The sequence below is a fragment of the Malaclemys terrapin genome, chromosome 7 (genome assembly GCF_027887155.1).
Source record: "Malaclemys terrapin pileata isolate rMalTer1 chromosome 7, rMalTer1.hap1, whole genome shotgun sequence".
NCBI lineage: Eukaryota > Metazoa > Chordata > Testudines > Emydidae > Malaclemys > Malaclemys terrapin.
In genome coordinates, this window is record NC_071511.1 from 64,066,663 (window position 1) to 64,082,820 (window position 16,158).

The 16,158-nt window shown below is 39.9% G+C and overlaps 1 protein-coding gene across 7 annotated transcripts in view; it reads left to right on the forward strand.

Annotated features, from left to right (window-relative positions):
• The window catches only part of KAT6B (lysine acetyltransferase 6B), a 197,283-nt gene that overhangs the window by 123,607 nt on the left and 57,518 nt on the right, over nucleotides 1–16,158 (forward strand). For 5 of the 7 annotated variants that reach the window (XM_054035324.1, XM_054035329.1, XM_054035326.1 and 2 more), the window contains 5 exons: nucleotides 3,726–4,657; nucleotides 5,637–5,758; nucleotides 7,584–7,699; nucleotides 9,132–9,273; nucleotides 15,379–15,540. In XM_054035324.1, the coding sequence (XP_053891299.1) occupies nucleotides 3,726–4,657; nucleotides 5,637–5,758; nucleotides 7,584–7,699; nucleotides 9,132–9,273; nucleotides 15,379–15,540 (1,474 nt within the window). The remainder of the gene's footprint in view (nucleotides 1–3,725; nucleotides 4,658–5,636; nucleotides 5,759–7,583; nucleotides 7,700–9,131; nucleotides 9,274–15,378; nucleotides 15,541–16,158) is intronic. The other 2 variants (XM_054035330.1, XM_054035331.1) reach the window with 2 other exon arrangements.

Consider the following 16,158-nt stretch of genomic DNA (forward strand, 5'->3'; position numbering starts at 1 on the left):
CTTATACTTCTCCAGAATGTCATATGCACCTATACTTAAACCTCCGAATGACTAACAAATAAAGAGTTACAGTAAAACAAACCCAAACCTTTGACAACTGGGATATATATTGTTAGAGGAAGTGTCCCACAAAACCTTAACCCTGCCCCCTTACGTGACTGTGAGAGAGCATAGGACTGTACCCTTCCTGAGCAGCTGGAGGACAGTGTGAAAAGTGCACAAGAGTAATGTGCTGGAAACTATTAGGTCGAGTGTAGGTCAGGTTTAGTAAACACAAATTAGCTAGGCATGACCTATATTCAACCACTTCACTTACTCTCAACAAACCACCAGAGTTGCCAGATTCTAACACCTGTTCATCCTTGTCCTAGCCAATCACCTTTACCTAGCCCTGACTGAGACTGGCAGTGCACTGTTGTGTGCCACCAAGCTGCTAGAACCTCCCTAGAGCAGTAGAGCAGGACAGAGAGGGCACATGGTACTTTGTGAAAGCCAGCGCAGATAATGTGGAGTTCTAATGGGCACTGAGAATATGCAAGACAGTGTTAGAAATGGATGAAGCACTCTTATATTTCCCTGTCTTATTGCACGCACAGTGGAATGCCAGTATTTGGAGGTGACAGTAGCAGTTGTTACAGCAGCCTTAAGAACCGAAGAAGAGCTCTGTGTAGCTCAAAAGCTTGTCTCTCTTACCAACAGAAGTTGGTCCAATAAAAGATATTACCTCACCCATCTTGTCTCTGTAATACCTGGGACTGACATGGATACAACAACATTGCAAACTAAAACTCTACAGACATTTTAACAACTGGTGTCTGCTCAGCCCTCCTGTGTATCACAGAGAGACAAAAAGAGAGAGAGATTCCTGATTCCTCTAGCATCAGCTGCACCTCTCCTTAAATGGCTGTGTGAGCTATGGTGACTTGCTGCAACTAAGCTCTGGATCAGTGAGCTATGAGCCTAGCCCAGTGTCAGTAAGAACGTGTGAAGAGCAGTAACGATGTAGCATTGAGTTGGACAAAACTGAGTGCAGATTTTATTAGAGGTACGTCAGGTTTTGATTTGTCCCAGTGCCTGTTACTAATTGCAGGAGGGCAGCGGTACGGGAGTCATCACCTTAGATTTAAGTACAGGTGCATTTGATATTCTGAAAGCATATGAGGCACTACTGGCAACCTTAACTCTGCATTAACCAAGTTTTTGGCCCTTTGTTTTCGAAGAAGTATTGGTAATGAAGGGGACATCGAGGGGCACCTGTGTGGAGGAAAATGAGGGGTTTTCCAGCTTTGCCATCCCTCTGGCTTCTCCATGTCCCTGGTAGGGCTGGAGGAGCCCTGGGGAGAAATGAAGATATTAACCAGGGGACTGTGAGAAGCACACCAGCAAGGGAGTGGGGAGGGGAAACCCTAGACTCTCTACTTCACTTTGTGGATAAGTACAAGGGTAGAAGTTTAAAAAAAAAAAAAAAAAAAAAAAAAAAAAAAAGGAAGAGCTATCTCAGCCTCACTGTAGTAGTGCTGCTGCCCCATTATCCTCCTCACTACCTAGTCCCTAGTGAGAAATTTGGTCCAAGTTTGGGATGCTGAAATCTGATCACCCAAGCATGGTGCATGTTGCAGTTGGCACCTGAGGGCCTTGATTTCACTTCTGCTAAAACAAAGTGGAAACATTTAGAATGGAATGTGGTACCACTCTTACCTTTAGCTATTTGGGTCATTGCACCACAACCATATAATAAATACTACAATTAAAAATGCGCAAGTCCTCCGAAAGAGCTTGCATGATGGTTTTGACTATAAAAATCTCATTCCCCACTTGTGTCCGAGGATTCTTGGGTAATCCTGGTGACTGATTTGCAGGATTTGTCCAAGAATAAATTATCTCCCCGTTTTCTCAATTGTATGTATGTATTTCTGTCATTAAAACTAAAAAGAGTGTATGGTTTCCCATTGAACAATATTCTTTAAAAATGGGATTATATCTTAATTTACAAGGATGGGTAAGAAGACTAGAGAAGAATAATTCCCTAGGTGGAATCTACTGCAGAAATAATCCCACTTTAAAAGCAGCATGAGGGTATGGGAGGTAGCGAATCTAGCCATCTTTCATATGGGGCTGGACCTTAATGTGCATAAAGTTGCTCAAGCTGCTTAGCCCTTTTGATATAATGTATGGAATCTTATCCAGTACTAGTGGAATAGCATTGCTTAAAAGGATCTCTGTATGGAAACCTGAACAGGCAAGTTACAGCAGGAGATTAAATAACACCAGATGCTTGTTAACCTCTGGGCACTGATGGTTATTGGCACATCTGGTACTGACAATAGGTGTTGTAGCTAGAAATATGAACTTCTGGCATCAACAGATTCAGAAGACTTTAGAAAAAAGACATTATTTTTAAACACGATTGGGAATTGTAAGAGCTCTTCAGCTACCCAAATTCAGTGATGTGTGGGAGTGAAGCAGGGCCCAGTTTTATGGCTGGTGGGCTCTTGGAGTTCAGGTACCAGATGGTAGCCCCAGGCTGTTCCTTCTCTAACTAAAAGTAATCTGTTGAAATTAATTGTTTCAGCTTCACAATTAAGAAGGGAAAAATCTGTGGAAGGAAACCTTCCTCTGCAAAATACACAAATGTTTTAAATAAATGTAAGGATGCATTTGGGGGAGAGAAGAGGGAGTGGAATAATTTGATGTAATTATGCAGCTTTGTTTGGGTTTGCAGTATAACACTTCCTGATTACATGTATTTCTTTACTATGAATAACCTCAGCTGTTCAGTTTGTATTTACTTCAACAAAATACCATTCTTCAATATTTCCTTCAGTGTTCTGTTTTCTCATTCAGTCATTAGCCATCAGCTAAATCAGCATTTTTTTTAATGCAAGCTTTGGCCTCGAGCATGCTCTCTGCTCATTCTTAGTAAACTTCTCCTCAAGCTCTTCCATGTCATGCCTAACCCAGTTACGACTTTTCTTTGATCATTATTTTATTTATGCTTTTGCTGTTTTCCTCTATCTCTCTATTTTTTGCTTTAACTATACTTTTATTTTGTTAAATAGAGAGGTCGCTTTGTTAGCTGTATGGGTAGTGCTGTGCATAAAAACTACCTCATTCCGCCTTGAGTTTCATTTTTTTTAAAGGGATATTTTTATGGTCTTTTATAAAAAAAAAAATACTAATTTCATCAGTGTAATCTAATAAAATCATACAAAAATATCAGTTTCCTGAAGATTGGCTGTATTATTTCCCCATACTGGTGGATCACCTCTACTGTCTTTTAGTGAACATTCTGCTGAAATCAATAACATGTTTGATGTGCTGTGTATACTTTGTAGCCCAGGACATGTGCATCTTCTGGATGTATGTTACAGATTTCACAGAAGTGAAGTGGTTGATGTGAACAAAACCAGTATATTAACAATTTTTCTCTCTCAAAAGAGAGAATATTTTTCCTTAAAATATGTGTTGTATATACTGAAGACTTTTCTATCCCACCCCCTTACTATTGGTACATGCTATGGACTACCCAGTGAAATTTGATAGGTATCAGCGGCTCACTTTCATTCAGGGAATCATATGTCAGTAGTGCATAAATATTTTTAAGGGTCATTGTTCCACTCTTGACTTTTAAGTGCAATGGCATATATGTTTTATATAGAACTGTTTTGACAGCAGTTTTTGTAGTTTTTTTTAATACTGATTTTATTTTCCAAATTTTTGCATAGGTCTGTAACCAGTGATGAAGGATCCATGAATGCATTCACAGGAAGGGGGTCACCTGGTAGGGGTCAAAAGACTAAAGTCTGTACCACACCTTCATCTGGTCATGCTGCATCTGTGAAGGATTCAAGCAGCAGATTGCCTGTTACAGACCCCACTCGGCCTGGTGCCACCACCAAAATCACCACCACCTCCACCTACATATCTGCCTCTACACTTAAAGTTAACAAGAAAACCAAAGGGCTCATTGATGGCCTTACTAAGTTTTTTACACCATCACCCGATGGTCGCAGATCACGAGGTGAAATAATAGACTTTTCAAAGCACTATCGTCCAAGGAAAAAGGTCTCTCAGAAACAGTCATGCACTTCTCATGTGTTGGCTACAGGTACCACACAAAAGCTAAAACCTCCACCTTCTTCACTTCCACCCCAAACTCCCATCTCTGGTCAGAGCCCCAGTTCACAAAAATCCTGCACTTCCACCTCTTCTAACTCTCCCCAAAGTTCTTCCAGTCAGTCAAGTGCACCCTCCTTTAGCAGCCTTCCTAATAACAGTCAGCTAAAGGGACTCTTTGATGGACTTTCTCATATATATACCATCCAGGGACAGTCTCGAAAAAAGGGACACCCGAGTTATGCACCACCCAAACGTATGCGTCGTAAACCAGAGTTATCTTCCACATCAAAATCTAATACCCATTTCTATGGAAAGAAAGAGATTAGAAGTAGGTTTATTTCTCATTCCTCCACCTCTGGATGGGGTGTGTCTAGAGGACGTGCTTTTAAAGCAATTGCTCACTTCAAGCGAACAACTTTCCTTAAAAAGCACAGGATTCTAGGCAGATTAAAGTATAAAGTGACCCCTCAGATGGGGACCCCCTCACCAGGGAAGGGGAGCTTGGCAGACGGAAGGATTAAACCTGATCAGGATGATGGTAAGCAAAGGTCAAAGCTCCAACCAAACCTGCGTCCCGTCCAAAACCAAAATTCTTATTTTGTCACATAGGTCTTAGCTATTTCTCTTATTCTTACTTCACTCTCATACAAAAGCAATGAAACTTTGACCTTTTACCTAATGCTGACTAAACCTCCAAAATGTTTTTTCTGACTAATACTATACCACCGTTTTATTATTATTTTTACATCTGTAGTGGCACTAGGAGCCCCAAATGCCTTCATAACGTTGCTTATGGCTTTGTAGTACCGCATGAGTAGCCACTTTCATGCTACTTCCTTGTTCTTTCCCCTGCCCTTTCTCTGGCAGTAGTGCTGTCATTATGATTGTGTGCTGTCAGTGCTTATAATGATGGACATTTCAATTCTTCATTTCCCTCTGCTCCATTGCTTTTTCATGACCAATTCCATCCTGCTGCAGTTTCCACAACACTTGATCTGTACTGCTGTAAAATGTCCTTTTTCTGATTATTTTTATTTAAGTAAGAGGAAATATATTTATAATGTCTGAATGTACATTTAACATAGCACTGGTCTCCTAATTTTTTAAAAAGGTTTTTTGTTTAAACTAGCACTGAAGGGGACACAGATTTTTTATTTTTATAGTGAGATAGCATTGGAGACTTAGAATACATTGTACATATACTTAGTATCACCTTAACAGTTTCAGGAGGTTTGTGTTCAGAATTCATATAGTACAGTTGAACTAGCCTATAAAGGCCTAAAAGAGATACACAAGAAAATACTGAAAATTGCTCCTGCAGCTGCAATTTTAAAAACTAGAGAGGGCGGTGGGGCATAGTTGCTATAACAGGTATAAAGGATTCCAAATCTAAACTAGAATGGGAGTTTCTAAGAGCCGTCACTGCCTACAGTGCTATTTAGGAGTACCACACAGGAACTGTAAGGCATGTGGTCTTCATGTCTGTGAATAAACCTTCTGCTGGTTTTAAATAACAGATACAGAAATCAAAATAAGCATCAAACAAGAAAATACAGATGTAATTCTGGTGGGGAGCAAGGAAATTGTTACAGAGGAGGATGTGGAAGTTTTTAAGCAGGCTCGGGAACTTTCTCTGGAGGTAAGACTGACTGAAAATCATTTCAGTAATGAAGCATGTTGTGGTCAATTCAATTACCTTTATAAATTAACATTGAATTATTTTTCCAATGTTCATTCGGCCTCATGGTATTTTTGATATGCTCCTTTGACCTAGTGTTTCATACTAGATGAATGTCTAGTGGAGATGTTCTGTATACAGTAGTATTCCCTTAGACTGGAGCCCTGTCATCCCAGTGGAGTGAACCAGATGAGTGACACTTGTGTATTTTAGATATCTGGCTCCTGTTTGCTAGACAAGAAATCAAAGGCTAAAATCCTGATGAGCCCTTTGAAAATGTAGGTGTTGGTAACTAGGAGGTGTGCATTTATACCCCCCCCCATGCAGAAAGCAGGCACTATGAAAAGCCACCAGATAATCTGTGTCCTGTCACTCTTCTATAAGAAATGCAAAACTGGATTTTATGATCAGTATATAACTTCACTGCTTTATGTTGCCCAGTTATTTTAATAGTCTATAAGATTATTATGGTCATTGAAATGTTGTGAGCTGGATCTGCCTAAAACTATTGCACCAGCTGGTGCTATAATGCTCTCTTTTTTTTAATATGTGTTATAAATATATACCCTGCTGAGGCTGTATTTCTTCCCTTGCTCCTTATATACTTGGCTGAGAGAGCCCCCGACGTACAAACTGGATTTCCCTCTAGCAAAAAGGGCTTTTACTTTCCTGTGCCAGTGTGAAAGGACAAGATTTTTTCTTTGAACCTCATTGTGGAAGGTTCTATTCACAGGTGGAGCTCAAGGAGACAGGCAAAAACTGCATCTCTGAGAGTATGGGATGGAGGGTGAACATAACACCCACTACTACCATTTTTTCCAGGGTTGTGTCTGAATCTAGACATGTGATCTCCTGTGCAAGCCCTCGTCCAACCCCTCAGTCTTTTTTAAGGGAGTCTAGCTTGGCTCTCAGTAATAAACTTCCCCTTGCAGGCCAGAAGTGCAAATACCAAGAATATGTCTAGTATAGACACACAGTGTAAGTTAGGGACAATCTCAGCCCTAAGTGTTTCGGCCTAGTTTGAGATTGACTATTGAGGATTTTACCTCTTAGTTTGCTGCTAGCTACTTCTCTTTATAAATAAATTCTCATCCCTCTCCCACAGGTCAGAGTATATTCTCTTGGATTTATTGATTAAGGCGCGCGCACACACACACTCTCTCTCTCTCTCTCTCCCCCCCCCCCCCCCATTTAACCTCCTCTGTGGACACTAGAGGTCATTGTCCTACCAAGTGGACTACCGTCATCTCAGCTACAGTTAACTTATTTTAACACCCTGTTGACACTGGAGGTTGCAAATTGAACCCTCGGTACCCACAGCACCTGCTTGCAGGAGGGGTAAGCCCACTTCTGGGGTAAAGCAGGTGCTCCCAATGTCACCATCCTTCTTCATTTGGTTCTGCTGGGAAGGACCTCTTGGAATTTGAGCCAGGACTCCAGACAAGCTCTACCAACTGCCTGTGAGATTTACTGAATCAGGAAACCTGTTTAGCTGGGCCCAGCCTCTGCCAGCCCTGCCTGTTTTGTGGGCAGCATCATCCAGCGCCAGGCCCTCCAGTGGAATGGAGCTTACAGCCAGATTTTACTGCTGCACTCCAATCCTGCCAGGCTTTCTGCAGCCTGGGTTCTAGTCCCACATTTGACCATTTCCAGAGACTTCTAACAACTAATCATGTCAGAGAAACTTGAAAGTTTTCTAATCTTAACCAAGAGAAAATGAAGATGTGAATTGACCCTCCTCTCATTCCTTATAACTGAAACATTTTGCTTTTGTTACACCTGACAGAAAATTGGATGTAAAAACAGCAGTGAAACAAATGGCCGGTACCCTTCAGTGATAGAATTCGGGAAGTATGAGATCCAGACCTGGTACTCTTCACCTTATCCGCAGGAATATGCAAGGTAATGGAGTGGTCAAGATTACTGTTTCTTTTTATGTGATGGTGAGGATGGGGGCTTCATCCTGTTCTTTTGTTTCACAGTGTTTCAGCTGAGATTAAATTTGACTAACACATTGAGGCAGCACCCAAAACTATTACTTCTACAGCACTTCTTTTGCAGTCTTATTAATTTTGTACAGGTTCCTAGTTGTCCCTTTATTGCAAACATGCTATAAATCCTGCCTTTATCTCCCCCCCCCCCCCATCCCCCAAGCTGGTATTTCCCTCTTCCACTGAGAATGAGGTGTGTATTGTGAACAGAATATACTGAAATCAAGGGAACAGAAGAATACTGGATAAGACTGATTTCATTTTATTAACTAGAGGACTTTCCAGTGGCAACAGCCTACTTCACTTATTTGTAAACTTTCCTCAATTCTGCCAAACTGGGGACTGAGCAACCAGCTACAGGGAGCAACAAGGAGGCTGAGGTGATAGCGTTAGTATGAACCAACAGTGTGATCTGGCATCTAAAATAGGCATTGTGATTCTTGGCTGCACTTGCAAAAGGCATTACATTGTGGAATGGAGAATTGATAATGCCTCTTTATGGTGATGGAAGCAGCTCTTCCTAGAATAGGTGCAGTTTAAGGCACCAAATTACCAAAAAGGTGCAGATATAGGAGAAAAAATATACATGATTAAAAGTCTTCAGGGATGATTTTCCAGGAAAGATTAAGAAATAAATGTCTATAGGTTGATGAAATGATGATGGAAATGTGGACATAAGTGCCTACAAATACTTGAAGGAAGTAAATCATGATAACCACCTATATACAGTCCCAGGACATGCTAGTTGCTTTTAGAGCACATGTAAATTGGCCTCTGCTCCAAAGATGATATAATATAATTAGTTTAAGCAACAGTGTCCTTCGGTTTCTGTAGTTTCAAAATGAGGATAAACCTATGCTAGAACATTTACTGCAGGGATTTACTGTTCTGGCAGTATGAGTGCAGGGGACTGGACTAGATGACCTCTCAAGGCCCCTTCCAGTCCTAAGATTCTATGAAACTAGGTGATCTAGTTGGTCTTCTCTTTCTCTAATTTCTGTGATTTGGTGAGGCAGCTAATGACAGTCCAGGCCATAGATCAGCCAAGATGAGGCATTCTTCACTTCTGACTCAGCTGAATCAACTCTACTATGTAATAAAGCCTCTCATCTCATTTAGGAGAAAATCACTTACATGAATCTCTGTGCATTACTTTCAAATAATGCATGCCTGTTTTAACCTTCCCCATGTGGTGCATATTTGGCACACACAGAAATACAGTTTAATTCAAGTCTGTTCAAATATTTTTAAGATGGGTGGAGAGGAAGAACGTGATTTTTGGTCACAGAGTTTATAACTGTAACAACACTCTAAAACTCTTCATGATTTTTATACTTCAACAGGCTATCAAAGCTTTACCTGTGTGAATTCTGTCTTAAATATATGAAAAGTAAAAACATTTTGCTAAGACACTCAAAGAAGTGTGGTTGGTTCCATCCTCCAGCCAATGAAATCTACAGAAGAAATGATCTTTCAGTATTTGAGGTAGGTATATTAAAATCCAAATTGTTTAAAAAAGAAAAACTTACATGTATTTGTTGATTATATACCAGTTGAAGGCCACAGTAGAAAAAGATAAAACTGTATTACAGTAGAACCTCAGAGTTACGAACACCAGAGTTACAAACTGACCGGTTAACCAGACCACCTCGTTTGGAACTGGAAGTACACAATCAGGCAGCAGCAGAGACCCCCTACCCAAAAAAGGCAAATACAGTACAGAGTTAAATGTATAAAATATTAAAAAATAAAATAAAGGGAAAGCAACAAGTTTCAAAGTTGTATTAAGTTAATGTTCAGCTGTAAACTTTTGAAAGAACAACCATACCTTTGAACTTTTGTTCAAAGTTACAAACATTTCAGAGTTACGATCTCCATTCCCGAGGTGTTCGTAACTGTGAGGTTCTACTGTAAATATTTTCCCACTAATATTCATATTGTACTCAAAAAATAAGTCTCCTCTTTCACTTTTCCCCACCTTTTATATCCTGTGTACTCATAAGTTATGTAGAATTTAAGAGCTTTCTAGCCTTCTGGTGCAGCATGCTTTTAGATGTATATTGAAACTATATCTTCCAACTACATGTTCTTTTACTTCTGGTCAGATGATAAGGGCACCCTTCTTTTTTCCTTTCTACCCATTACATAAGAACAGTCATACTGGATCAGATCAGTGGTCCATCTAGCCCAGCATTCTGTCTCTTGACTGTGGCCAATGCATGATGCTTTGGGGAATGAACAATTGGGACAATTTTGATTGATTCATCCCTGGTCGTCCAGTCCCAACTTCTGACAGTCAGAGGTTTAGGGACATCCAGACCATGGGATTGCTCTACAACCATCTTGGCTATTAGCCACTGATTAACCTATTCTCCATGAATTTATCTAATTCTTTTTTGGACCCAGTTATACTTTTGGCCTTCACAACTTCCCATGGCAATGAGTTCCACAGGTTGACAGTGTGTTGTGTGAAGAAATACTTCCTTATGTTAGTTTTAAACCCAGTGCCTATTAATTCCATTGGTTGTCCCCTGGTTCTTGTGTTATGTGAAGGGATAAATAACACTTCCCTGTTCACTTTCTCCACACCATTCATGGTTCATGATTTTATAGACCTTTTATAGACATTCAGTTGTGACACACTCTGATTATTTGGAGAAGGAAGAGAACAATGAGCATGACTGTTGACTGTATAGGAAATGCAAAGTTAACGTTTTCCTCACTTAAGTTTTCTACATGGTTGATTTAGGACTCCAGGAGTGAGATCACTTGATCATTACCTGTTAGGTTCACTCCCTCTGGGACACCTGGCTTTGGTCACTGGTGGCAGACAGGATACTGGGCTGGATGGATCTTTGGTCTGACCCAGTATGGCCATTCTTATGTTCTTATGTTCAGAAGTTAAATTTTGAAATTAAAGTTATTCCCTCTACAGAGAGCCTGAGAAATATCTCCTGAGGCATTCTGCCAGGGTGTGTTGGGTCCCAGGCTGAACCTGTTAGCTATCTATATTACTTTCACAGCCTGTTACAAGTCGGGTCAAGGTAAACTGCCTTTAATTTAATTAGTTCAGAAATGAAACCAAATAGAATATAATTCTTTGGGACATTTTGGAGCTAATCTCTTAAGGACTTTTGACCACATTGCTCCATTGTGAAAAGACCCTTGAGCTTAACTAATGAGTATTCTTTATCATGGCTTCAAGTGTCATTGCTGCACCCAATTACCCTAGCCTACTTACTCATATTTCTTAAGCACCAGTACTAATACTACTAGCAGAAAAGACTTCCAGGGTCTTAGGACCATCTTAATTCTCTCAGAAGAATGGCACAAGTATTTCTGACTATCAATACTGAAAAATAATTCAGAATTTTAAAAAATGCCACTACCTAGCACTTTCATATTGTGTAAATATATTTGTTACCCCTGCAAGTATGCTTTTCTATTCCATGTCTTGAAATATTGATATGTAATCTGGTGGAGTCCCCATGTAACTGAACCAAACCTTAGCACTTGTTCTAGTCATTCACAGATTTCATCTTCTTAACTAAAAGAAAATTCTGAATTAAAACTGCACCAACCCCAGCCAATGGCAACTCATGTGGGGAGCCCAAAGGGTCACATGACCCTCCCCAAAATGCTGGGGAGGGGGAGGGGAGCAAGGCCAGCAGCCGGGAAGATGAAGGGGCACGGCCAGAATCAGAAGGGAAGAGGTGGGGCCAGAGCCTCTTCTCTTCCGGCCATGCTGCCTGGTGCAGCACGCAGTGGCTACTTTCTCCCAAGCAGCCTTCAGCCATGCTGCCTACAACCCAGGCAGGCAGCATGGCCAGAGGCCGCAGGGGAGAGTGCATTAGTGGCCCCACACATGCCAGGGGGACTGGAGCAGAGTGTGGGGCTCCCGGGCTGGGGGTGGGGATGAGTTATGTGGGGGGGGGTCATGTGGAGAGCGGGGCAGGGAAAAGTCACGGGGGTCACGTGCCCCCCTTTAGCTGGTGCCCCCTTTGTGTTCCTCCTACTAGTCGCTCATTTCCCCCAGCCTACATTTTTTTTCTCCCAGATATTTCTGCTCCCATGGTTTTCCCATGACACAGGTGAGTAACACCCTAGTTCTCTCATCCAGAGAGTTACTCCCTCCTTCCTTAAACTTTCCCAGAGTATAAAAAGCTGCACTTTTCCCAGTGAGTCACCACTGAACATGATTAACCTGTTCCTCTCTACTGGATTCGTCTAATACCTGCTAATACAGAGTAGGGGCAACAGGTGAATCTGCCATTATGTTAATGTTATTCTATGAGCTGCCATCAATCCATACATCAAAACTTATTCAGCCCTTCATTTTTCTTTTTTTTTAAGCATTCTTAAGGGTCTCTCAAAAAGAGCCATGGAAGAGAGAATATTTTATGGAAAGAAAATCTGGATTCATTAGATGGCCCTTTTTTCCTTCTGTACTTGAGACTCTTGGATAGGATTACTGAGACTTTTGAAGACTAACTTTTTCAGTTTGGTTGAAGTGTTGGCTGGGGCCATTACTTCTAATTTTGATAGCTGCAGAAACTCAATGAGGAGTTGATAGAAATTCTGCAGACTTCCAACAAGATAGTGACTGCACCCATTCATTCCCTGCATGACAGGACAGAGAAGGGGATGGGCTCTTATTCTCCTTCTGTTTCTCCAAGGAGCAGAAAGTGCCCCAGGGCATCTTATGTTTATGTAAGCCTTCCTTCCAGTGGAAAACTTTGACAGATCTAAGAGGAGACTTATTGTCATAATTTATTACTCCATTCTAGTCTAGCAAACATTGGTGTCTGAAATTGTAGTCCATTTTTCCCCATTGAACTGCTGAACAAGCTGGTCTTATCAGAAAGTTATGGAATGCCTTTCCATCTTCACATGAGTGCTCTTTCACAAAATAACGTATAGAATGTTTTAAAGGATTGTCTGTTTCTAGGAATTTTTTTTAATATCAAGGAAGTCTTCCATTGAAACAACATAACAATTGGACACTTCCTCTTTTAGGAGAGTTGAAAAACAAAATCCAATATTCATTGCCAACGTTTTTAGAGGAACTGAAATGTCTTTAGTTAACCATTACAAGTTTTTTAAAATCTAATTAAGGCTGACTTTATCATTTGTTTTTATTACTTGTTTGCATGTGTGTAAAAAAACAAAAAAATCCCCAGTTTCGTACAAGGGAGTCAGTTGCATGAGTGTGCTTAAAATACTTCTGAAATTGTTAGGTACTGTGTGTGAGATTATACATAAGTATTTCAGAGCAGTAGCTGTGTTAGTCTGTATCAGCAAAAAGAATGAGGACTACTTGTGGCACCTTAGAGACTAACAAATTTATTTGAGCATAAGCTTTCATGGGCTAAAACCCACTTCAGATGCATGCAGTGGAAAATACAATAGGAAGATATATATACACACACAGAGAACATGAAAAAATGGGTGTTGTCATACTAACTATAATGAGAGTGATCAATTAAGATGGGCTATTATCAGCAGGAGAAAAAAACCTTTTGTAGTTATAATCAGGATGTCCCATTTCTAACAGTTGACAAGAAGGTGTGAGTAACAGTAGGGAAAAAAATAATTAACATGGGGAAATAGTTTTTACTTTGTGTAAAAGCAGCAAAGAGTCCTGTGACACCTTATAGACTAACAGACGTATAGGAGCATGAGCTTTCGTGGGTGAATACCCACTTTTTCAGATGCATGTAGTGGAAATACCGAAGAAGTGGGTATTCACTCACGAAAGTTCATGCTCCTATACATCTGTTAGTCTATAAGGTGCCACAGGACTCTTTGCTGCTTTTACAGATCCAGACTAACACGGCTACCCCTTTGATACTTTACTTTGTGTAATGACCCATCCACTCCCAGTCTTTATTCAAGCCTAATTTAATGGTGTCCAGTTTGCAAATTAATTCCAATTCTGCAGTTTCTCGTTGGAGTTTGGTTTTGAAGTTTTTTTTGTTGGAGTATTGCGACTTTGAGGTCTGTAATTGAGTGACCATGGAGATTGAAGTGTTCTTCGACTTGTTTTTGAATGTTATAATTCTTGGCATCTGATTTGTGTCCATTTATTCTTTTGCATAGAAAAGTAAAAACTATTTCCCCGTGCTAATTTCCCCCCCTACTGTTACTCACACCTTCTTGTCAACTGTTAGAAATGGGACATCCTGATTATCACTACAAAAGGTTTTTTTCTCTTGCTGCTAATAGCCCACCTTAATTGATCACTCTCGTTATAGTTAGAATGGCAACACCCATTTTTTCATGTTCTCCAATCGGGGCGGCGAGAAGCCGCGGCCAGCCCCCATTGGCCCGGGACGGTGAACCGCGGCGAGTGGGGGCCGCAATCGGCCGAACCTACTGCATCAGCAGGTAAATAAAACTGGCCCGGCCCGCCAGGGTGCTTACCCTGGCAAGCCGCGTGCTGAACGTTGCCAGCCCCTGATATATATCTTCCTACTGTATTTTCCACTGCATGCATCCGATGAAGTGGGTTTTAGCCCACAAAAAGTTATGCTCAAATAAACTTGTTAGTCTCTAAGGTGCCACAAGTACTCCTCGTTCTTTTTGATAAAAGTATTTCTTAACTCATAAGAAATGTTTTTTATCTTAAGCTAACTTACAGATATTGTCTGATCCACCCCCAGATACCCCTATGAGGTTAGTGCTTACCCACTTTACAGCAGGTAAAGCAGAGACTTGTCCAAGCCACACCAGAAACTGACTCTGGCAATGGATAATAATACAGGAATTTCTTCCTGATGCTGTGCCTAGACCAGAAGGCTCTCTGTGTAAATGAAATACAGATGGTCCCATCATCAAAGAACTCTAGTTGCAAGTAATCGTTTCCCTGAAGAAGAATCTTGGGGAAAGACTCGGCGGCTTACATTGACTATGCTTTTCATTTCAGGGAGAAACTGATTGTGATCAAAGAAATCTGCACTTGTGTCTAGCCTGTCTGCAACCATCAGTATCACAGCTTGATTCTTTATACTTATAACCGACATAGACTAATTATGGTACTTAGCGTGAAAATTTACTTCTCTTCCTCAGTAGCATCTTTGCTCCAGTGTAGAATTTTTATCTTCTCTAATTATATCTAACATACTGCAGCGTATAATACCAAACTGACATCCCATTTGCTGGCCCTACACGTCAGGGACTCAGAATAATGCAGTTCAATCTGTTCTACTTTTGGAGGGCAGCTCCTTCAGTAATGATCCAGAGCTTAAGATAGCTTTAATAATGTTTGCATTATCTGCTATTCATATCTGTTTGATTATAGGGCAATAAGTGAAAGAGATGTAACCAAGTCTGACTGGACCAATTATCAGATCAGAGAACCTTGATTGTTTGATAAATCCAGATCTTCTGAAGATTCTTGCTAATGCAAACAATTAGCACTAATAGAGAATTTCTATTCTGAAATTAACGTTTTTTTCCTTAATACTACATTTTTCAGGTGTTCTTAAAGGATACTGTAAGTACAAGATACCATTTTATGCAAAATAATATGTGAGAAATAATGGTTTTGTGGGAAAAAAATTTATCTGTGTGATTTTTTTTTTCTTTTAGGTTGATGGAAATGTGAGCAAAATTTATTGCCAAAATCTTTGCTTGTTAGCCAAGCTCTTTCTGGACCACAAAACGTTGTATTATGATGTTGAGCCATTCCTTTTCTATGTTCTTACAAAAAATGATGAAAAAGGCTGTCACTTAGTTGGATATTTCTCTAAGGTAAAGCAATATCTCTATATGCTTTTTAATATTAACCATTCATAATTTTTCCACTGTTAAAAATTATGCTTCTTATTCAAGTATTTTTGCATATGTAATTTTAATAGATGAAGACAATTTTTAAAATTTGAAATCCCATCTGCAAGTCTCATAAAATTGTTCATTGTCTGATAGACAATAACAATATCTTTATTCCCCTCCCCCAAACACTTAGGTTAACTGAGAAAAGTTCTATCTGTATTCAGTAGAGCTGTCAATTAATTGCAGTTAACTCACGCGATTAACTAAAAAAAATTGAGGTTAAAAATTAATCTCAGCTTTAATCGCACTGTTAAACAATAGATGGCCCATTGACATTTATTCAATATTTTTGTATGTTTTTCTACATTTTTAAATATATTGATTTCAATTACAACACAATATACAAAGTTGACAGTGCTCACTTTATATTATTTTTATTACAAATGTTTGCACTGTAAAAATGACAAACAATAGAAACCGTATTTTTCAATTCACCTCATCCAAGTACTGTAGTGCAATCTCTTTATTGTGTAAGTGCAACCTACAAATATAGATTTTTTTTTGTTACATAACTGCACTCAAAAACAACAGAATGTA